At 39.1% G+C, this 25,444-nt stretch overlaps 1 protein-coding gene across 1 annotated transcript in view; it reads right to left on the reverse strand.

The window, feature by feature from the left end:
* Nucleotides 1-2,743, reverse strand: part of pemt (phosphatidylethanolamine N-methyltransferase) — a 54,840-nt gene extending 52,097 nt beyond the window's left edge. The window contains exons 1-2 of the mRNA XM_027289755.1: nucleotides 2,534-2,743; nucleotides 2,266-2,414 (exon numbers count right to left, since the gene is read on the reverse strand). Of these exons, the coding sequence (XP_027145556.1) occupies nucleotides 2,266-2,414; nucleotides 2,534-2,546 (162 nt within the window). The 5' untranslated portion in view covers nucleotides 2,547-2,743. The remainder of the gene's footprint in view (nucleotides 1-2,265; nucleotides 2,415-2,533) is intronic.
* Between the last annotated feature and the right edge of the window lie 22,701 nt (nucleotides 2,744-25,444).

Below are 25,444 nucleotides of genomic sequence, written 5' to 3' on the forward strand. Positions count from 1 at the left end.
TACAACAGCCCTTGTACTGCTGTATCATATCACAGTAACAGGCTACCATACAATATTTTCATTGTGAATGGAAAAAATTGGTCTATTTTAAAAGTGAAGCATGGCCCATGCCATAAAAAGATGTATTATAATGTGTAAGATTACGTGTAGAAGAATAAAATCTGAGGTGCTCTGTGTGGTTTTCCAGCTCTTGCCTTCTGACATCAGAAATGAAAAAAGCAACAAAGCAGGTCTTTTTATACCCAAGCCCTCAGTTTGCTTTGGGTCTTTTGTGTGTTTTATATCACACTGTTGGGACTTATTTTCTGCTTAGTTGAACATATTATATATTCATGCCAAGTGGCAACCCCCGTAATGGGATATGAAGCCAATGATGAAGTCCTAAATACTGTAATTGCTTTAGCAGCCACTTGAGGCTGGCTACAGAAAATTTCAACCTCCATAAGTCCCCATATTAAAATGTCCAACTTCACAGCAGAAATAAACACATTTACAGTTAATTTTGCCATTTATGGGAACTGTACGAAATCTTTATTTTTATATAACTCACCTGTTCAAATTATATTTGGGCTTAAAGTTACGCATAATTATGTGTGGCCACTTTGTTTGACAGGTTGGTGCCGTTACAGAGGGCATATTTGAGAACCCAAGATTCAATCGGCCTGAATCACGTACGCCGATGATTCACATCTTTGACAATTTTTAGATTAGCCAGGAGATGGAGGAGGCATGACTGCCAACATGGCCACCACAGATTTTGGGGTTCAAAACGGCAGTATTTACGAAGGGGAACTTTATCGATTTTACAAAATGTCTGTTTAAAAATAAGTTTTTTGTGGCTTCAGAGGAAGCTGTGTGAAGTTGGGATGTCATTTTCGGTTCATTTTGTTTTTCAATAGCCCGACATTAGCTGGTAACTAACCAGTTTACTTAAAAAAACATTAAATGACATTCAATATAAGAGGCTATTTCGTTCAAGCACTCCACTGACCCAATGAGTGTGCCAGACAAAGAGGCTCTGAGTAAGTAGCACACTGGGCTCTGAGTCAGCACTGATGAAATGACATGTTATTGTGATGTAGCTTTCACTGATCGTTGCCCTGATTAGCTTGACTTTTAGCACATCCACTCTTCTTCTCATTAAAGTGTTTTTCAGTGCATTTAGTCACAGTAGCTCTCATAACATCACATTGCATTTCCTCCACCCAGCCCACAGCATAGTTTGCTGTTTGACAGTACTAGTGATGCTATAACTACAGTATAGCATCACACAATTTACATTTTACTGTGTTGCCTTTCTGGAAGAAATGGTCCCACACTGAGCTTTGTTCAGCACACTGAATTTATTATTATTATTTATTTTTTACCTCAGATTGAAGTCATTAGCAGAGTGCAAATGTTAAATAACCTGTAAGCCAACATGCATAACCATTCAAAAATATACATGTGACATCCCATGAACTCTGCGTGTCACTTGAGTGGCACTACCAGGATAACACACCTGAATCTCTGAGCTGTCAGTGGGAACCAAATTGGGAAATGTCATGAGTCGGACAAATCATACAGATAAGTGACAGATATGGACGGCTAAGGTCAGCATGTCATCTACTAATGAGATCGGTGGTTCAATCGCTGATCTCCTTCATTGTTCAGTAGATGAATGGGTAAATGTAAGTGATAAGTGTAAAAGCACCTTCAGTGGTCTGAAATCTAGAAAAGCGCTACATAAGTACAGTCCAGTAAATCACTAATTTACTGTAATTGTGTGTGTCAGTTAAAGGCCACTATCTCTCACAGTGGAGGGATGCTGGTCTCTGATCTGTTTTTAGTGAGGCAGGCTGACAAAGTATAGTTTGATGAGTGCTCTGACCTTAAGGGAGTACTTTGTAAATAAATGAGTGAAACAGGGCTATTTTAGTTGATATGTGTTAATTGCTGCAGGCCAGGAGTCAGTATTTTTTTATTGTCAACAATATGACATTATCAGACTTATTGTTTAAATTAAAGAGAATAAAATAAATGAAATGGTTGTATACAATTAGTCAAAACACAAGTGTAAAAATGTTTGTGTTGTAAAAATACATTTTGTGTACTGTGCTTTTAATTTGAAAAGGCTCCTGTACCGGATGTTTTTCCTCTGTCAGGAGCTCAGTAAATGAACCCGACCGGCTCAGTCGGTGAAACCGGGACTTTGGCTGTTAAACCGGCTCAGGTGAACGTTAGACATACAGAAACCGACCAGTTTGGACCAGTTTATCATTTTACCTTCGAATAATCGACGTTGTTGAGTCCTCCGCAGCAGTCCAGCAGCACGGACTGCTTCTGTTCAGCAGCAGGATTATTGTCCCGGGCAGCTGCGGCGTCGCTGTCGCTCATACACACAGAGTGAACTCTGGCAGACGACCAGCACTTATCTTACGTGTGCGGGAGATAACGAAAATTACACAATATAGAGTGCAAGGTTCTTATTTTTCGGTGAAAAGGAAAGGCGGAGTTGCTATGGAGAACTACACATGTCCCTATAAACTCTCACCTCCTCGGTGCATTCTGGGATATGTAGTTCATAGTTCAGTTGTACCCAAATGGTCTCACACAAGTAACAATCTATTCTCTCCCAAAAGAGCTGAAATCGTTAAATGTTGGACCTGTTGGCCGTTGTTACACATATTTTCTTCATGCGTTAGTTTTCTTCTTTGTAGGAAATGGATAGTCTGCTCGTTTGCTTCACAGCGACACCTGCTGCCTGGAAATATTATGGTTTATTACAGATTAACCATCAAAACTCAAGTCTCAGTCTGTGATGTAGTGTACATGAATGTAAATTAAACTATAATATTACCACCAAAATTCAAACCATATGATGTCTTACTATTCCCAAGTTGATTGACAGGTCTTTTAATGCAGGGACTGGCACTAGACATGAACTGCGAGAGGTTTTTGTTTGTTTTGTTCATCTGTGAACAGACAAAAAAACACTTGATGCTTATTTGTTTAAACTGATTGGAATAAATATATCAGGTTGATTGTCATGAAAATAACTGAATCAAACAACAATATCTCATCTTAAGCCTTTTCTGCATCTATTGTCATAGTTTGTTTTTTCTTTTCTCCCAGCTCCCTTCCTTTCTTCTCTCCCTCCCTTTCTCTTCCCTTCCTTTATTCCCTCCTCCCCTCTTCACTTCTCTCTCATTTGCTTTCCTCATCTTCTCTTCTTGTTTCCTCCTGTTGAGTACTTTGATCTGACCTCCATTTCTCCGTTCATTTTTCTTTTCTTCCTGCATCATTTGTCATTCTTCTTTTCCTCTCTGTTTTCCTCCTCTGTTCTCACATCCTTCTGTTTACCTGTCCCCTTCATTCATGAATCTGCTCAATTTTCATCTTTTCACGTCAGCTACTTTCCTGCCACCATTGTCCTCTGTTCTCATCTTGTTCCCATCTTGTTTTGTATTTTCCTTCCTTTCTTTTATTTACTTTTGGTCCTTTCCTCTCCTTTCCCCTCCTCTCCTCTCCCTCCCACTCCTCTCGTCCTCCACCCCCTGGAGTTTGTTTGTAGTCTGTCAGTTAAGTAGAAGACGCCATGTGGAGGGGAAATGGAGCAAGCTCGTATATCCTCGCAGATCCCTGACCGAGTACGCTGTCCCTTCATCAGCCTGCGAGGTGACCGAGTCGAGAACTTCATCATGTAAAATAAAATGGGCATGACTTCCAGCCAGCAGGTGAAGATTATGGCTGTAATTGAGACTCTCTTCACCATCCTTCCTTCCTTCTTGTTTCTTGAGCTCTACTTTTTCTTCTTCCTCATTTTCTCCAGCTGCTTAAGCTCCTGCCATCCCACAATGCAAAATACATGAGAAATGTGAACAGAAATAAAACCAAACAGCAAAATACCTTTTTTTTCCAACCCTTTGCATAATCTATTTTGTTTCCCACAAAAATTGTTCGGTGTCACTTAATCGTGAGTCACCCAAAGTCCTTGAAAGGACACTGGTATAAAACTTTGAAAGGATTAAAAGCAGTCATGAATGATAAGAGCAAACAGAAAGGTTTTTTTGTGGTTTTGTAGTAGTTTGAGGGCAGCAAAAACACCTTCAAAGTTAATGAGGTTCTTATATCAACCTAAAAATGTGACGATAAGTCAGTGTTGACTTTGGCTTGTTTCTACAAAATCACTTGTTGCAGTTTAAAGAAAAGAAACTGCTGGTCCACATCATTTCGTTACTGTGTTCTGGGTGAATGAAAGGTCATTGCGAAATTACATTTTTTACAATGTAATTACAATTACATTCTAACTACACTAATAGTTAACTGAACAAAGAACATACAATGACATTTTGTTATACTAATTGAGTGATTGCCAATATACAGCACACTTACTTTCTCTCTAGGAGTTAAATTAGAAGAAATTTCTATTTGGCAACAGCTAGCCGGCTCCATCCAGAGGTAACACAGTTCATTAATTAACAAGTCATGTCCTGTTTGTTTAATCCGCACAAATACAGGTGTAAAAATGACAGTCTTCTGTTTTACTGCAGGTTATGTGAACCTTCTTAGCCAGTCATGGCTAAGAATAATTGAGCGTATAACCCAGGATAAATCCTCAATTTGTCATTTCTACACTTCGGTTTTGTACGGAAAAAAATTTACATCTATCCATTTTCCATAAACACTTACCCATATCAGGGTCCCCACTGACATTGGACAAAAGGCAGTGTACACCTTGGACAAATCATTAAAGGGCTGACACATAGAGACAACCAGTCATGCTTACATTCACATCTATGGTCAATTTAGAGTCACCAAATAAACCTGCATGTCTTTGGACTTTGGGAGGAAGCTGGAGTATCCAGAGAGAACCTACGCAGACACGGGGAGACATGCAAACTCCACACAGAAAATATTGTTCTTTATGCTAAACTGAGCTAACCAGCTGCTGGCTCCAACTACATGAAATGAAAGTGGTATCAATTTTCTAATTTTACTCTGCAACAAAGTGAATATACTTTCCAAAATGTTGGAAGTAAAAAGGCAAAGTGTCCATGAATGTCAGACAGACGGGGCAAATCGTGATTTCTGCAAGTAGATTTCTAACCTTGGTTGTCAGACAGAAAGTTGTGAACACATTCTTACATGTTTTTTTAACTGTTTTGCTTTTGTACCTATAACAATGGTGAATAAAGGCCCTTGAGATATAAGACCTTTTTCAATTTATTACCTAATATCTATAGTATGTTCCTCTAAACTTGTTTGTACATCCATGTTGGACACTGTACAGATTTTTAAAAAAAAGCAAGCATAAAGATGAATGTTACATGACAGTTGATAAAGGAGGTCACTGTTGGTCACGAAGCAGCAGAAAAAGCTTGCATCATTCCAGCCTCCACTTTCATCCTGAAACTGAATTTTTGATGTTTATGTTTCGTTCCCAAAGCGAATGATTTGTAAAGACTCTGGGTCATTCTGAATTTCACCTTTCATTTCTTTTTATAGTACGGACGACAAGAAGCTAAAGCCGCCACTCACAATCTCTCTCTCTCTCTCGCAGACATAAAGAAAATGTAGCTCTGCAGCCGCCTTCTGTTTTCGTGCTTCAAAACAAAATGAGCAACAGAAAGTACATGCCTTACAGCTATGCGGTTGCTGTTGTGCAGATGCTCCTGACATCTGACCTCTCTGCACACGTAACACTTGGGTGCTGGAAGTAGTGTGATAGACTAAAGAAGAAATTCTACCTCGGGACATCAATATCCATTTTTATCAACAAAAAAAAAGAAGAAGCACTGAATCACTCCTTTATGTGGCCATTTTTCCATGCAGCACCAAAAAAACAAGAACAGTACATTTGTCAGTGGCCGGCACAAAAACACACAGCTATGCACAGTGTCCGTTCAGTTTGCAGGACACACAAACGCACCCGTTTCCAAATACAGTTAAACATTCACACAGATGACTGTGTTTACTTTTCTGGGGATTGGACAGGAAGACTGTGTGTTTTCATTCACACAATCAAACACACTCACGCACAGAAAAAAAAAGAGAGAGCGGTCCATCATAGAATTGTACACAATATATATTATTGAAATGGAAAAAAAGAGTATTAAACAAGCAGAAATAAAAAAAGACAGAACAGCAGAAGATGATCTCTCATGCACACCTTTCTCTGCACTGTAAAAATCATGTTGCTATGAGACTGGAGGATAAGAATGTCAATCTGTCTCACTCTTGCTGTCTCTCTCTATCTCTGTGTTACGTAAAACAATAGTTGTCGCCTGTTGTGCACACAACACATACTGCTGTGCAATCTCATTGACTAGAGTCACTCCACAAGCTCTAAATCTATAACAGAAGGTGGATAGAAACAGCTGTCTAGTTGCCGTCCAGAGTAAACATCTGTTACTCAATTCAACTTGACTTGATGATTGTGCATTACAGATAGAGTGTACAAAGCATTGGGTAACTATGAAGTAGGAGGATCTGCCTGTTTTGCTCACAAATCCTGTCACCACTTCAGCGAGTTAATCATCGAACTGACTCATCTTGGAAATGTGCAGAGGAATAACCAACACTGTTTTGGTCTCATATGTCTGGAGGGCTGCTTGGTGTTTTTATGTTGTTGTTTTTTTAAGTTAAGTTAATTCTTGAGATTTTGGACTTTTTATGGTCTCCATTTGTATTTCAGTAATAGCTGTTCACTATATTTACATTCAGTAAATATCTCTACACATAAAAGTCATATTGTTTGTGTTCCTTTCCCTTGAGGGATTCACATCTTCAGACTTATATCATTGTCATTGACTAGACAAGAACAGTCCACAGTTGGATAAGGAGCAGCAGACGACAGGATGCACACCTCCAACTCCTCCGCAGTGTAACTTACTTCTGTTCCTGTGCCCTGCTGCTGTAACTGGAACTACTGTACATGCACTGTGAACCCAGATCGTAGCCTCTTTAGGGTGAAGGCCAATCACTGACTGACTTCTTCATTACAACAAGGTCAATTTGTCTGGCTGCCAGACACAATAGACAGTAGTCCTTCTCCTATTAAATTCCTGATAAAACAGCTGCTCAAGGCGTGTTGCTGTAATATCAAACCACAATCACTGTTGCCACAGTAACCACAGGCATCATCAACTCAACCAGGACTTGAATTGAAATTGAAGTCCAGATGAAATGGGATTACATCCGAGGTCATATTGTGCACTTACTCAAAAATGTATTTCAAAAGAAATTACAAATAATTGTGATGTGTGCTTACACAAGGTTGAACCAACCAATAACACCGTTACCCTTCAATCTTCAATTCAGACAATCATTAACATAGAGTGTATATGGAGTCTGGGCCTTGCTGATTTTAAGTGAAACTGGGTCATATTGTGATTTGTTGGGTTGTTGTATATTTTTTTACATAAAAAACGTAAAGATGTGGTGCTTCTTTCTGGTCCATGAAGACTTTTAGGCACATTTTTAGACCTGTTTTTTTCTGGCAAGGAACTGGCAAATATAGTAGTGAGTGTTAACTCCATGCTTTAGAAATGGGTAGGCCATGTCACAGATACTTTCCTCCCATGGTTTCTCAGAATACATCAATACAATACAGACTGTTGCAGAATTAATCAAATAAAATAATAATGTGCAAACATTGTGCAGAAGGCCAGTAGGTCCACAGAGTGCAGAAAATCACAAACCCACATTTCACATAAACACAGAAGGCCATATACACACATTCAACATGCGCACGCACATGCCACAGGTAAACACTGTCTATCAAAACAGCAGCTCGGTGACATAATTTCCTCCGGCTTCCTCCTCTCCTGTTTCCAGTCAGTCGCTTTCAAAGAAGATGAGACCCAGGCCGAGGCAGAGGGTAAAAAAACAACCAGGGGAAGGCTGAACGTTTGCTTTCCCACAATCCTATGTCCCTAGTGAAAGCAGTGAATCATCAGAGACAAATAACAAATATGCCTTTAGATTATTCGAAAACACATTCAGGAACGCAAATGACAGACGATGCTGTGCACATGCATAAACACATGTTCATAGATTATGATTTGATGTTTTCATGCTGTGTTGTGCAGTACTACAAGTCAACAGTGAGAAGATTTCAAACAATCACTTTCAATATGAAACTAATAAGAATAAAAAACTAATTATGCTGCAGTCACATGGATTCAGGGAGACAGCAAGCTAGATATTATTTCAGTGGATGAGAACACTATAGTAAAATTAGATGAGGCCGGCAGAGACTGCTGTCAACAAGTGGTAGACAGCATTGCTGTCCAATGCGAGTGAATTTAGAAACAGATGTTACGTAGTTCCTTCACACTAGGAGAAAACATAGGAAATCTGGACACGGTGAAGCTAAAAGTCAATTAATTACATAAAATAATAAACGGTAACGCTGATCTCATCCATCAGCTTCTTCCAGAGCCAAGGTGCCCTGCCCAAAGCCTCGGTCCCCTCTGGTTTTTATATATAACCTAGGTATTACTAGTTCTGCCTGAGGATATTAGGCTGTATTGAAATTAAAGCAACATTATGTAGAAATTGCTATTGCTATGTAGATTTATTACTTAGTTTCAGAGTGCAATACCACTGTTATAAATATGGACATGTATTTGTTATGATTATGTTACTTATGATTAAAAACTAGCGAGGTGAAACCTTTGCTAACAGCCAAACATCAAGCAAGAACAACATTACTGCACCAGGGCCATAAAACCTCCTCTTCCTAGTGGTCCGAAAGGTGCTCTGAGCTCATAGTCCTTGCAGCCTGGCTAACAATCTGAGCTAACATTAGCTGACAGTTTGCAGTTTACTTCATCTATCAAAAATGGAGCAGCTGGAGGACATCAGTAGGAAAACCAGAAAACATTGTCTCCAAAATTATGATCCAGTTTTACCAAGACCAGTGAAATGGTTGGTGTTTTGTGACCTAGTGCTAAGTGTTACATACTTCTCAGCACAAAGTTACATAGTGTGAGAACAGGTGTATAGTGTGCAGAGAGGGAATGACACAATTTACCTGATTACAAGTCAGCATAGCATCAAAATGATTTTAAATGTTAATATAAGGTAGAAAAGTTACATAATGTTGCTTTAATCATTAAATTATTTAAATCATTTCTAAACTATTTAGATAACCAGTCTAGAGATGCTAAGACAGACATTATGTGAACACTTCTAGTGGATTTTGTGAGTTGTATTGCCGCAGCATTGTTAACTTGTTGATGTCTGGAAAGATTGATAGAGACAAGTACTCGTGGTACAGTCAAAATATTATATCATACTGTCAGCTTTGGGCTGTGAATATCTACATGTTTAGCAGTGATCATGTCTAAGTTGTATTAATTCATATTTTCGGTGGCTTATTATCCACTGATTACCTAATTTTCAGCCAGCTGTGAATATTTATTCCCATGACAATACAGCAGACAGAGTCAGAATTGAAAATAAAAGATAATTTAGCAACTGAAGAGCTGGATATTTCCTTTTTTTCCTATTTTCCTTTTTTGGTGGTGACCAAAACAGAGGTAAAAGGGAAGTAAACACTAGACTTATATTAATCAGGTGACCAGAAACACAAATTAAGGATAATGCTGCTGCTTATTTGTGTAAATAGCCACCTATCTGCTAACACATTCGCTTAGTTTAAAGTGTTAATATATCACTGTCGTGATTACAGTTTGTTCTGCTGCCCCCAAGTGGCCAATAAAACCATAACACAAAAGCTGGTCAAAGATAGTATGTTTGCAACATCAAAGCCAGTTTATGTTTAACTGATTTTTAACTGATGATGCATTTTAGGAGAGGACGTGATACCAGAAAAAAGTCTGATGATATTTAAGGTCTCAGGATCCATTGGGATCAGTGTGTTCTTTTGATCCATTAATTTGTTCAGTGTGCCTGTGCAGAGAACTTCAAGCACACACAGTGTCCTCACCTGCACTCTTCCTTATATATACTGCAGACAGTCAATGGGTTCTTGAAACTCAAGACACCCACAAAGAACAAAGCTGTTGGACTGCCAGCAGCAGCAGTCAGGGGAATGAAGATATTAATGTGTAATCTATGACATATTCAACCTGAACAAAAGAAGAACAAGCTGTCTTTGACACTGGCTATGAAACTAACTTTTTTTTTATTTAAGCACTTGGTCACTTGGGGGCCAGGAAGAACTGACAGATCAGAACTTCTGGTGAACATTCTAACAGTTGCTTATTTACACATCACAACAGGTACAGAGGAATATTATATTTTATTTGAAGTCATATTTCCAGCCTCCTGGTGAATGTAGGTCCAATATTCACTCTCCTTTTAGCTCTGTTTTGGTTTTTCACCAATTCCTTTTCACCAGCTAGTCGTGACAGTGTCTGGGCCTTTGTGTCTTTTTCTCTGGAAACTGCTTCCTGCTGCAATGCTATTAGAGCACTGAGACTGAACTAAAACAGTAAAGATGTAGCCGGACCACTAAACAATAAGCTGAAATTCACTGTAAAGCAATTCAATCATCCATCAGTCCTTCCATCTGCAACCGATTATGAAAACTGACCTGAGCTGAGGTGATCTGGTCTCTGCCAGACAGTTCATTGTACAGGGTTAGACCAGTGCAACAGAGCTCAATACTGAGGAATCAGATATTGCAGGAAATGGAGCAGTGCTGGAAATGGAGCAAATTTATCAAAGGAAACAATGGAGATCAACTTCGAATTTTTATCTCCGGCAGCCCTGCTCCTGCTGTTGTCAGCCTAACTGAATTAGCCTTGATTATAGTGTGTAATCCTAAAACTCATCACTATTTGGTACTGTACAACTTGTTCAGTCATTATCATCTGTAACTTACATAATATGCTTATTTGGAACATTACAGTTAAATTACGCAATAACTACATCGATCCTAACACATAACTTGCAGTAATACTTTTATACCTGATCATCTTGATCCAATGTGAATTTTAGTCGGCTTTAGTCAAATTTTACCTTTTGGCTGCGGGTTCATGAAAGTCAAGAGACCCACAAAAATCAAAGCTTTTGGACTGCCAGCAGCAGCAGTCTTGGGAATGAAGGTACTAATGTGTAATCTGTGATTTCTTTAACCTGAACAAAAGCAATGTAAGCTTTCATTTGAAGCCATATTTCTGGCCACCTGGTAAATGTAAGTTTGGTTACATAAATGTGGTTTCCGCCAACTCCTTTATGGAAATATCTGGCTATTTAGCTTCTTTAGCGTTTGTGTGAGAACAGCTGCCTGCTACAATGCTATGAGAGCAGTGAGACTGAGCTAAAACAGTAAAGTTGTGTGTGGACGGCTAAACAATGAGCTGAAAGTCACTGTAAAGCTCCATAAAGCTGAAGGAAGCTACTGATTAAGGTGACAGATAACTCTCTGACAACTAGTAAAAGTAAAGTCGATCCTTTAATTCATTGGCAAAATTTACCCATCCATCCATCCATCCATCCATCCATCCATCCATCCATCCATTTACCCAGCAACTAATGATCCATTTATTCACCAGCCCATTCAATCATCCATCAGTCCTTCCATCTGCAACCAGTTATGAAAACTGATCTGAGCTGAGGTGAGTTTTATTTCTGGTCTCTGCCAGACAGTTCATTGTACAGGGTTAGACCAGTGCAACAGAGCTCAACAGTGAGGAATCAGATATCATAGGAAATTGAGCCGCATAATAGCATATTTATCAAAGGAAACACCCTCATGTTTATATGTCGGGCAGCCCTGCTCCTGCTGTCGTCAGCCTAACTGAATTAGCTCCGATCATGTGTAACCCTAAAACTCATCACTATTTGGTTCTGTACAACTCATTCACTTAGTACCATCTGTAATTTACGCAATACGCTCATTTAGACCAGTTAATTTACGCAAATAATACATTGATCCTTACTTACGAGCAACTTACAGTAATGTTTGACTGTATAATATTTGCAGACAAGATGTACTGATAGTGTGTATGTATTCAGGGCTTTCTTGTAAACCAAGAGGAAGGGCGTCATTGGGTTAAGTAGATCAAGCTTTATGATGTGTAGTAACAAATGTTGTTGTTTTGGTACAGGAGGTGGATGCACCTCGTCCTACTTCTTGTTGGCAAGTAAACAAAGAACGCTTTATTTGATTTAAGTTGCTACTTGCTGCTGCTGTGTTGTAAGGAAGGCTAAATTAATTTCATTATTTGTTTTGAAGTGTTTAATCAGTTTTAACCCAAACGTCTTCCCATAAAACTGGAGACAAAGAGCAAATACACATCAGTCACATCAGAAATCACAGCGGCGGGTGCATGGAAACTGCGTTAACAAGACAATAAAAACAAAAAACAGTCATTTGCATAATGAGGACATGAAAGGATCATTAAAATGATACAAACAACAGCAAAAAAAAAGTGGCAGAAGAAGACCGTTAATTACATAATTAAAAGGGCAGTAATAATAGCAGGCAGTACAGAATGGTCTAACTCATCGTGTACACGTCAATCTACGCAACCACCGTTCATGTGTAGGCGAAAAGTAGAAAAAAGTCAAACAAATCAAACTATGTTTTTCACTGCCTCACTAGGAGAGTGTCTCTTCTTGATTAATGGATGTCGTCATACATCCGCCTAATGTTTTTGTCCTTTTATGTCCTCTTTGTACAGATATATAAATCATAATTATTGTGGCAAAACAATGAACATTATTATTAAGATAGATTTGAAGGAAATAGAATAAATTATATTGTAATTTGCTTATTTTAGTTATTTGTCATCAAAAGTCATCATAAGTCATAAATCTTAATATCAAATCCAGCAGCAATTGTTATTAACCAGAATGCAACCGATAGCTGAAGAATCTGTTGATGTACCATTCTGTGCCTTAAACACGTTTGTGGTCGTCTATTTTTGATCTTATCTAGCTGGTGGAGACGATAAACAGCTAAAAGGAAAATGAATATTAATAGTCTTCAAGTTCCCAGACTCATAAAAATCCTGGGCTAATTCATCACATGGTTTAATTTCTGTCACTCTCTACTTCCTCTGGATTACCAACCTCTTTCCATTTTCCCCTCCATAAACGCTCTCCTTTCCTCCATCCTCACTCCCATCCTCACAGTGTAAATGAGGCGTGCTGTGACTGAACTCTGTATGTAAACAAAGAGTTGCCCTGTCACCCCCGATCGATACAGCTGATGGCTGCCGCGTGATTGAAGCGGCAGATGATGGGAAATGACAAAGACATGACTTTCGCACACATCGAGTCTCATGTGGGATCATTAACTGTCACATGGAGAGAAAAAAAATGCCTGCATGCGTCAGTTGTGGCCTGACACAGCCATTTCCATCAAACATGAACACAAAGTCAATATAACAGTTTCCTACATTTTTAATATTGTATGATTCAGCCACAAATGAACTATAAATAGATTATGGAGAGCAGTTATTATTATTGCAGTCCTTGTTAAAAGATGACACTAGCTTAAGGAAGTCTTGACATTTAACATAGACAGTCCCCTATTAAATATATTAAAAGGTGACACCTTATTACAGTTACACACATTGAATATATCCCCCCATTAGGGCTGAATGTGAGAGAAGAAGAGGATTCTACTTCCTAATCTTTTCCTACATTGTCACCAGGAAACATGCGTCACCACTCTGCGGGAGACTCTCTTCAGCCCGCCCAGGGAAGGAGATTAACGCGGTTTTCTAATTTAATCATAGTAATTTTATGAGTCTGTCAACGACACGGCTCTGTAGCAGTGACGGAGGCTGGTCGCAAAGAGGCTTTTAATTTTGGCTGCCAGTCTCAGAAACACAATGAGTCACACTGAGTACAGAGTGGCAGCGTTCGCTGGTCGGCCTTTGATGGCAGAGTTGGCACAGTCTTGTGTTCATATTTCCTCTCTCACTGTCTTTGACACACAAACACTTACCACGATAAACAGGTGAAATATGCTTTTCGCATCTCTATTGTTACATCGTGCCTTAATTTCCCTTGCATACTCGCTGACTCTGCACAGCCCTCTACAGGCTCTGTCTGTTACGTAGGCTTCATCTCATTTCTGAGACTAGACAGCCCCTGCACACACAGGGCTTTTCATTTCAAGAGGGTCGACCAGCTGAACAACAGGTCTGCCTGTACAAACAACCCTGGCTGCATAGAGGCAACTGGATACAGCGTTGGTGGCAGGGCTCCTTTGATTCTTAGCAAGTTTAAACCAAATTGATGAATTGACAAAGGTTTGTGCATTTGTGTGTGGGGAGTCAAGGGGCATGGGTGTTTTCTTTGTGCTGAATGTGACCGATATGTATCAATCAGAAAATAACTTTTTATTTCACTGATTCACCAGCTTTCTCGATATAGGCGCTCTAAAATCTCATTCACTGTCTTTGTCACTCAACCACTGCTCGCTCTCTTCCTCTCTCTCGGACACAAACCAAAAGAAACTTGTGTGTGTCATTGTTTTGCAGCATAGACTCGAGCCAGACACAGACGTAGAAACTGTGTAAATAAAACAAACAACGCCAGAACACAACAGGTATGGTATCAGACTATCAGAGTTTTGTCTGCTCAGTTTTAGTGGCACTTAAGGCTGAATCTCCAAAATGTGAATCAGGCTAAACTTTTCTAATACTTTGTTTTTTTTTGGCACCCCATGCAGCTTGCCAACACCCCTGTTCAAATAATTGGAAAACCTGCATTTTAAAGGTTCATGATGCCAAAAGAAAGTTTGATTTCTTGGCCAAAAATTACTCGGCTCTTCCAGTTATAATTCCATGGTTAGGCCATGATTCCAACGGGGGGTCGCGACCAAATGGGTCACGGACGCCGTCTCAGTGGGTCGCGGGCCTTTGCCTGGGAAAAAAAAGAACAAAATCCTGTGCTTTTATTTTGAAGTGGATTTTTTATGCCGCGGAGTGCCGTCTATTCACAAGCCTTGTAATGTTAATAGACACCCACCAAACTGCACCATCTTTTCATTAAATAAATTTGAGAAGTTGAAAACTTTCCTCAATTTGGGTCACGGCCAGGGACGGACTGGCATACCGTGCATTTGCCCGGTGGGCCGACGTGCTATTTGGGCCGATAAGTCCCGATATATATATTTAACGAGTAGATCACACACCCCAAACACACTCTGGGGCTTAGCGATGGACAATGTGGGCCGCGTAGGAGCGGGGGGGGGGGGCTGGTTAGGCTAGGGCGCACGGCGCACGGTGCCAGACCAGTTGAGAACCACTGGTATAGGCCCATAGAGCAAGTACACAAAAGACTTCAGTTAGCCTAGCCTCTAACTTCTAGTTTAGCTCTTGAGGTTGAGGATTTAAGGAGGATAAAATCATTTAATTGTGTGTTTCTTCTAGACTTTCCAAATATTGTCAGACCAAATAGATCAAATTCTTTTTACAGTTGCTCCTTTCACAATATAAGCTTTTTTGGGCCAGTGCACATCATATGATGAACACCATTGCTGCCATTACACGGTTTGGCCACTATGTCTAATTGGCTTCAATGGCCATCGCTCTTCCTGTGGGCTTCCTGACACCACAGACAGTCAAATGGTCTTACAAACAGACAGTCTCTTCTTGCTTTTAAAAAAAATGATTATTAGCCATAAACACAAAATTTCTTCTGCTGTATAGGTCAACATAGAGCCATATTTCATTGTGCTTCCGCACAGAATACTTTGTTGGACATCTTCTAGTTTTTGGGTTAATAACTGCAATGGGCAATGCCTTACTCACTCATTGATTCAGTTGGTCAGTTTGTGATTTCAGTTCACTCAGTCATGCGTTCACTTTTAGACTTTTTAACTATGTTCACTCACTTTCCAGCCTTTCCAGAATTTTCATTCATTCATTCATTCATTCATTCATTTCATTTCATTCAAACACTGACTTTTCCCAACCAGCCCAGCTACTAAAGCATCTCTTTTCCTCTTGCTACCTCCCTCTCTTTTTCATTACAAAATACAGACAAAGGCCCAACCCCCCCGCCAACCACACACCCACACACTCTTTCCTCTTGCCCTGGATCTCTGTAGCCAGGAGACACAGTGAAACCCACAATGAAACAAACATTTTGTCCCGATTATGCAAAGACATTACGCAAACTGTTTAAAATGCATCAACAGTGCTGATCCCCCATGTGGATTTAGTCTACAAACATCTTACTGCTGAAAGCACAAATTGTATGGTACCTACCTACGTCAGTAGTGGTTTTGTAAATATGCGTGTGAGTGTTTTGTGCTTGGCATAGGATTGGCAGATGTCCCTTGTGACTTAGGGGCCACATTTCTGCAGAGGCAAAGGAGCCTTGTGGAGCTGCTGCTGTGCTCCAGCAGATGTGAACCAGTACAGTGTATTCAGACGGGAATACAAAAAGCAACATGCATTCTGTAAATAAAAAAACACAGATGGACTCAATAATAGTTATTGTTATGGTGTTTCTGTGTGCATCATAGAATAAGCCTTGCATGTATTGATGTGCATGTGTACATCTGTACACATTGTAATATTTTAAATGTGTGCATTCTGAACTGAGGCTCCAACTACTGAGAAAGGCATGTCTCTTCCTCTTCCACTGCATTTCTTTTTTAACTATTTGGCTGCAATCTATTTACCATACAAAAGATGTCACATTATATTTTAAAAATAGAGATATATTGTGTAGGGACACGTGCATGATGCCCATGTCAGCTGGGATTGGCTCCAGCCCCTGTGATCCTGACAAAGATAAGCGATTATGGAAAATGGATGGATGGACACACTTAGCATACTGATAGTAGTTTGTAGTTTTTCTCAGTCCAACTGGGTTGCCATCAGAATCAAGTCTAAACAGACATCCTCTTTAAAATAGCAAGCTAAAAACATTTCTGAGACACCTCAAAAGAGCCACAAAAGAGGACTTTTAATTGATGTTCAAAACATTTTTGTGTTTGGGAAAGCAGGCACCATTCTGATCATTACTATGGGAACTACGTTTAGAGGACAGTGCTGTCTAACTTCCTAGACACAACAGATAGGTACATAACGTAGAAGGCTTTACGGAGTCAGATTACAATGTCAAACGACTAAGTTTTCTTGTTTTTAGACTAATGGCCAATTAGTAAATACTTCATACTGTAGATGCATTGACCATTTATCGACTAGAGAGAGGAAAGTTAAGAATTGAGGCATGACATATTGATAAATCCTCCATTCTCCTTGATCAAACTTCAATAAACCTTTCAGCAAGACACTACAGTGACGTCATTGAGCAGCTACTTTGTCAGAAAATATAAGAAAACATGTTTGTAAATGTCCATTTACAGTGCTATTTTAATTGAGTAATGAGATGTGATCTGATTTCAGTGCTGCACTTGGCATAAATACTTTCCCACACAACAGCACGCTACAGTAAAAAAAGTTTCATACCAGCTGATTGCTTTCAGTGTGAACCAGCAGGGAAATTTGCAGGATATATGTGGTTTGCATTAACAGCAATGTAATGCATCTCTAAAGCTGTAGAATGAACAATAAACTGTGAGGCGGATATCAGTTAGACAAAATTACAACAGTATTGTTGACATACATGCAGCATCATGTCCTTTGAATTACTCATGCATAGACCATGGCCACTAACAATGAGAACTATCAAGTATGATTTTATGGAAATCAGCTCAGACTACCATTCCAAAAAAATATATATTTAGTTGTTCACAAGCAAATCAGCCATCTCTGTGGCATGTGATGAAAGTACTAAGCACCATGCCATACAGTCCCTTGCTGCTTTCATACTTTTCTGGGAGGAAGATTACTTTGGCTCCTGTGGAAACTCATCTGAGCTTTTGTTACAGTTTGGATTCAAATTCAGAAGGCTGATTCGGCTTCTCAGCATGAAGACCAGTTCAAAGAGGAGCAAAAAGGAACGAGCTGAAATCCAACCCAAGAGGTCTCAACAGTGCTGTTGAGAACACCCACGTCCGCCAGGTGAATGCTTAATGCTAATGATGTAGCACTCATTAATTACAGAGTTTTAAAAGTACATTAAACAAGGCTCTTATAGCACTTCATGCAAACACTTTGAATATTAACCATGCACACTAGGTTTATAAATATAGTATATATATAATTAGTGTCATTTTATCTGGTCAAAATTGCAGAATCAATTAATTGATTGATTGATTTTTCCTGCAGTAATACTGTATCACCCCTCTGCAAGCACTTACGTGTCTGGCAGGGGGTGACGTTATTGTCGACGTTAGTCTCATGTGCGATTTGTAACTCAAATGATGGAGTAACAAACCAAATGCTGAAGTCACAAGAGCTCACATTGCATGGAGTTTTGACCGTCTGGCCATTTGCCATCATACCTGGAGAAAGAAAAAGCTAATGTTATTAAGACCACCCCCTACTTTCTACAAAGGTCTTTTCGTCATGGAGCGACTCTCTGCGTGTGTATAAGATGAGCACGACTGTGGTAGTTTCACAGGATCGTGGCCACTTGTGAATTATGTGGCAGATCAATCTCTTGTCTCTATCAATCTTGTCACTATTTAACCTGACTGCTACCACTGGAAAAAAACACCAATAGTTTATATTTGACATGATTTCATCTTATTTAAATGGGATTATCTAATTCTCATCTTATTTAAAATTGCAAAATGAAGTCATTTCCTGCTATAAACAAACAATGGAACAAATAAATGTGTATTTGTGGTTTGATAACTGTTATAACTGTGATAACTGTAACTAGATACAACCTCTGCTTAGTCAGCTACTGAATTCATTTAGCATCTCAATTTTCATTACTGTCATCAAGCAACTAGATCCTGTGAGCTCATCTCTCATTTCCAATCTTATTTTCCGACGATGACCTCAGGCCTTGAGAATGTTCTTACAACTCAAAGACACCAGGAGAACAATTAGTACTTCACTTACAGCTGGACCTGTGTGGTGTATGTGGTGTGTGTGGGCTTATCATACATGATGTATGTGTTTTGAGTGTTTATGCTTGTCTGTCTTGAAGCTGTGAAGCTTTGGACTGGAGCCATCAATTACCATCTCTTACTATAATCTACAGAGCCAGCAGCTCAGCTTCTGTCCTGCTGTGCAGTCTGAGGACAGAGAGAAACAACAAGTGAATCAATCTGTTTTCCATCTGTGAGAGTGGGGAAAAAAACAAACACTGTCTGATAGCCCTCGATGGGCCAGTTGGCTTGCTGGCATAAATGGTTCACTTCTTCACCGGTTAGCATCATGTCATGTTAGCTACAGGTGAGTGTTTCAGTAATGATGTTAGAAACACATACAACACGTTTTTTGTTTTGTTTTTTTTTTTGCTTGAAACTCAAGTTTAAGGACAAAAACAGTAAACACTACTCATGTTCTCTCCGATTTGCCTCCCACAGTCCAAAGACATGCAGATTAATTGGTGACTCTATAGTGGCAGTAGGTATGGATGCATCTCTATGTGTCAGCTGACAGTCCAGTTGCCCCAGACATAACCTTTTTTGAAAACAGATGACCTGGATGACTGAGAACCTACACAGATATCCTATAAAACATAATGAACAGGAAGGAAAGCAATGTATTGAACAGTGTGTTCATGTATGTAGGTTGTGCAGGGACACACACTACAGTATACAGTACCGTCAGCAGGAAGGAAGGAGGCCATGGTCACCTTTTAATACCAAAAAAGAAAACATAACATTGAAAAGTAGGGCAGAGTCTTGATGTCAATATAACTCACACACAATAATGATGGCCAGTGAATGGCCTTTAGTGGTGTGAATGAAGCATTTCACAAGGTCTGAACAGAAGCACATATGTATGTGATGTAATAGTAAATGTCAGTCAATAAACTGGCATTAAAACTTCTATCTAGCTGCTGTGGGAAATTCATAGTTTTCAAGGTCTTGTTCATCAGTACAACATATAGAACAGGACAGTCACCCATCTTGCTGTTACATAACTGCCATATGCTGACAATGTATATGCGTGGCTGACAGCACATACCAATCCTTGAGCTGATTCCTATGATGTCTCTGCTGCAGGGGAATACAGACATGCAACCTTGAGTCACCTCAACTTCCAAGAAGAACACACATTCAGGCGACACCTGAAAAAACACATCAATGGGCAACCAGCCTACCACATCCATCACAATTTAGTGCAGTTTGCAGAAAATGAATACAATATATGGGTTAGATAGAGTTATTAGGAGAGAGTGCATTCGGACTAAGGTTTCTTTCCATTTCCAGCCAACAATAAATGAGTTGTGACGTGGTCCAGGGCACCAGACACTCTGGATAACTCTTATGCAACACTTGAGTGACAGGATGGCTTTTACAGTAAATGAATGACAGCAAAATGGATGTCCTCTGGCGTTACCTTAAGGGAACCTCTGTGAGTCTGTGAATAGTCAGTTATTCATTTTGATCAGGTACTATTCTTTGCTGCATCCCTCATTCAGAAAGTTATTGTAGCACCATGAAGGAACAGAGGTCCAACAACACTAAATTTATTGGCAGTATATAGACAAACAAAGCACAGACGTTTACCTCCTATGTCGGTAAGCCTGTGTGCCTTGTCAGTAACCTTACACCTGCTATGAAAGTCCCTGTTCTCCAAGTCAACTTTTCTTTTGGCCAATTTCTGGGGGATTTTAATGTTGCTGTGTATCCACTGACCGCTGATTAGTGTGTCAATAAACAACCGACGCAGCAGGGGGAGGGATGGTGCACAGGTTTGACCAATGACAGTATCTTGACCTGTGCGGCGGCTGTTACAATGCATCATGGGATTTGTAGTATGAGTGATGGGATTTCCCGGCGGGCCATTAATAATAGACGTATGAACGTTAAACTGGGATGTAACCATGATTCTGTTAGAATGTGGTTGGCAGCCAGTTACAGTAGCTCTGAACACGTTTGTGTTTTTAGTATTTTTAGTACTGTTTCCGAGTTTTTTCACCAATCTCCATCTGTTTGTTGACAAACATGGACTTAGAATTATGGAGATACGTGATTTACCTTTTTTTCTGTTAAACAGACTACTTCATGAGTACATCATACATGAATACAGGAAGTGGGGAATGTGGAATTTAAGGTCACTCCCCAATAAGATAGAGGAGCTAATGGTGCTAACCAGGGAAAGAAGGGAGAAAGAGGGGGAATGACACACAGCAAAGGAAAGTTCGTGAACCACAGGCTGGAGTCAGAACCAGTCACTGAAGGAAGGACTTAGTCTTTCATACTTCAGACATCCACTCTACCATTTTACTAGAGTGGCCTAACATTAAGTTAGGTGATTCATTAGGAAATAATTATATATACAGGAATTAACTTAAGTTTTTTAACAGCCACTTCCAACATTTCTATAAATATTCCTCCTAACCCTCTCCCCCTCTTTCAATCCTGTATTCTGCACTCATCTGGCCAACCCCATATTTTTCGTCTATTTCTGCCTCTCCTTCGATACTCCTCATAGAGTCCTGAGGGGGTCCATTGTCCAGAGTGCTACCGTGGATCGACATTGAAACGTCCCCAGAATACAGCAAGAAAAAGTACAAGAGTTCACACTTTACTTACAATATTTTCATTTTGTGTATTCTTCATTTAAATGTTTCTTGTTGGTGCTGTGGTCCTTGCTAGTGGAATGGAATTACAATTATCATTTTAAAAATTGATCATGTGTGATGTGGTATTACATATCTGTACATCACAATAGCTGAGGGAGGACTAATCACATTTCTTTTGTTAAAATGAAAGATAGAGATGATTAACCTGTCTAGTATTAAATGAGTGAATGTGGGAATTAAATTTGAGACACATATCTGAATATTTATGTCATATATATACTGAAAGAATGTTTGTTTTCTAAACAGTGGTGCAGATTTTTTTTCATTCAATCTGTCTGTTCTCCGCTGGTGAAGAGATGTGTAATTCAGGTACCTTAAAAATCCCCTCTTGTATTGTTTTCCCTCACTGTGGTCTGCGTGGTTACCATGGTTACACAGAGAGCCACAGCGGCAAGTTGAAAACGTTGAACCATGGTGAACTCAGAGAACAACAGAGGTGGTGGCAGCACTCACTGCATGTCTGAAAACACCTTTAGTCTGTCAAACAGTTTATTGGGGACGTTTGAAGCAAAAGTGAAAGTAAAAAGTATGTTGTGTGTCTGGACAACACATGTTCATGTGTTACGATAACACATGAACATGAACACATGAACAGACCAAAGAAAGCATCACTTTTATCAAGGTCGTACAATGTTAGCTCAGGCCGAGCACTGAAGTCATGTTTAATTAGCATCTGCTGCTTCATTCATGCTTGAACATCAACCACTCAATCTTCAGCTGATTGATTGCCAGCTGACAACCAGTGTCCAATTATATTCAGGTGCACAGAGTGGCCAACACAACAAAATGATTGTTACTGTTCAATCATCCGTTTCAAGCGCCTGAACAGATAAGCAAATATTTTTAACCTAAACCTATGCTCCCATCCATGCATCCATCTATCCAAAAATAAATCCAGGAAGTTTTTTCTCTTTCTCCATATGGAACTATAGAAATGGATTTCATTGAAACTGAATCAGGTCAATGATGTTTCTGATGTATATGTTTAGTGTCAGGTACATAATTCTTTTCCATATCATGTTCGGCATGATTGGCATAGTGTCTGTGTTATTGCAAATTGTAATTTCCATACTGTACATAATCATAAATTCTATTTCATTATTAAAAAAATAGTAAAAAATGTGGTTACCAGAATTTTACCATAAAAAAATACGTTCTAACTTTTTCTAATATTACAGTAAAATAATATTAGTACTATTGATTTCACATTTAAGGTTGGTGTTTTATTCTATATTTTAAAATATATTAAAACTGCCAAACCATGACAGTAAAAGACCGTAAAATATAGCATTAAATATTACGGTGTTTTACTGTATAACTGAGAGTCTCTAATATAAAATAGTACTTTATTTTGTATAAATTCCCTTAAAATTACATATAAATATGACCATGTTTTACTGTATACAGGAAAACACAGTCATATTTCATGGCATGTTTTGCGGTCTTTTACTGTCATTGCTTGATAGCTTTTCACAGTGTTACTTTCATATTTCAGGTGCAGTACACAAACAAGAGACTAGCCCTTAGAATCATGTACAGTAAGGAGGAAATATAGTATACTCAATAAACGTGAGTCACAGATTCTTCATGGTGTGACACTGAAGACAGCGAACAAAAGGTTATCTCTTTGCCCCCTGTGTCTGATACAATACTATTGTAAATACATTTAACTATTATACGCTTCCACTTGAACAAAATGTCCCAATAACCTATAAAAAGCAATGAGTCATGAGCAATAATTCAAATATCAGATCTGATTTCAAATAAACTGATAGAGCAGGGACTTTAAAAAGGTTTATTTTGGATCTTAAAAACTATGTTGGATTTTCTGGGAGATTTATTCATTTCTCCGTGTTCTATATAATTACATGTCCATTTTTGGATAGCAGCCTTAATAGACTTTTCCAGTGAATTCATTTACAGCTTGGATGATCATGAAGGGGGAAACAAACATTGTAACAGGCATGTAGGGAATCTAATGATGTCTATTTCTGTCTTTATGATCAGGGGCTGTAGTCTCTGTGTCTTACTTTTGTATATGCACATTTCTAGTTTAGAGTATGAATTAGAATATTGCTTCACCTTCTATGATCCAGAGCCGGAGGACATCAGAGGGAAAATCATTAAACATTTTCTCCATAAAATATGATCAAGTTTCACCAAAATCATTGAAATAGTTGATGTGTGTCTTCATGTATTTCTTGCAGGTGATCTTACCCAAGTCTCAGTGTTACATAGTCCGTTACATAGTGTGTTTTCAGATGTGGCTCCTTCATAGTAAAGGTACTTGGGTAATGTTCAGGAAAAATTGTGGTCGTACAAAACGCGACATCATTAACCAATGTCATTAGGATTCATCACCTGATTTCATGTCATTACATCCAATAGTTGCTGAGGTACTTACTGTAAGTCTAGATAGATTAGCCACCTACCACGGCGTGTATTGTTGCAGTAACGAGGATAAATTTAAAATCAAGATTTGCATGAACAGACCAAAGAAAGCATCACTTTTATCTCCTCTTCATTGGAGCTTGGCACATAGGAAAGGACTAGTTTGGGTTTTTTGGAGTGGGGTTGTAGGTGCTTATGCATAGTCAGCACGTTACCTACAGTAGACAGCGGTCAGCATGCTCCAAGTTTAGAGGATCAGAGCACTGCTGAGTTTGTGTAGCTGTAGGAAGGCTGTCCAAGGTCAAGATGGCTGGTACTCAATTCATAACCTCGCCCTCCTTTTTAATTCATCAACCTTGAGTTCAATTACTTGATTCTTTGATGTTTGCCTTCATCAACGGTTAATCAGAAGAAACTAATTAAGTTGATCACAGTGTGGGTGCATTTCTTTTGTCTATTCCTGTATTTAGATCATGTGTTTTGTGTGGGTGTAGTGCTGTACTGTCTGTGTGCACGTGTATTTCTAGCTCTTGGCGGCAACGAGATTGAGGTTTTTCAGCACGTGTTCAGCCAGTTTGACGTCTGGATTTTGACATTTTAAGATCCACAAAGAATTGTTCCTGTGCTACACCTGACCTGTTCTTTCTTTTTTAATGCACTGCAGACTTTATCTCACTGCACTGGATGTAATTAATGTGTCTAACCACTCTCCATTCTTTTATCGACCTATTTACTTGGAAAGGTGTTTGTGTGTGGCGAGAGCACTAATCTGAGTTCTACGATTTGAAGTGTTCTAAATATGACTTGTATCAGTGAGAAGAAATGTTTTTTTTTCTTTCCGTCTACAACAGAACAGTGTTTTCATACAGTTTTTTTTTTCAGTCACGCAACTATCTTTTGGTCAGTACAATGGACATTACCGACTCAGTTTACTAACTTTAAGATGATGTTCTAGTTGTGCACCTGTTAAACTACATTTAAGCAAAATCAGCTTACCTAATGATGGCATCTTTAAAGCAGCCGAGTCATGAGAATCATGGGAAAGATATGCAAATGCAATATGTAGTTATCCTGTAAAGGGCTGGTTAGGTTTATCTAACTACAACTACTTCGTTGAGGGTGATGGATGGTTGGATAGATACAGTAGATAGATAGATAGATAGATAGATAGATAGATAGATAGATAGATAGATTCATGGTGAAACCGTTAAAACCCCTCAAAGTTACATGTCCTCACTCCACCCTAATTCTGTGGTTATTTGTATTCTATATAAATATCTCTGATGAGTCAAGAGATTGGATGGACTTCTTTTGAGCTTCATTTGCATTAAGACATGATTAAACAAGATTAGCCTAATTTGCATCGAAGTGCGTGATTGGACCCCGTGCCCATTAGAGTGAAGGACACCATGATCTAGAACTGTCTAGAGCGATAGAGAGAGAGAGA

The sequence above is a fragment of the Larimichthys crocea genome, chromosome XVI, assembly GCF_000972845.2.
Source record: "Larimichthys crocea isolate SSNF chromosome XVI, L_crocea_2.0, whole genome shotgun sequence".
NCBI classification, from domain to species: domain Eukaryota; kingdom Metazoa; phylum Chordata; class Actinopteri; family Sciaenidae; genus Larimichthys; species Larimichthys crocea.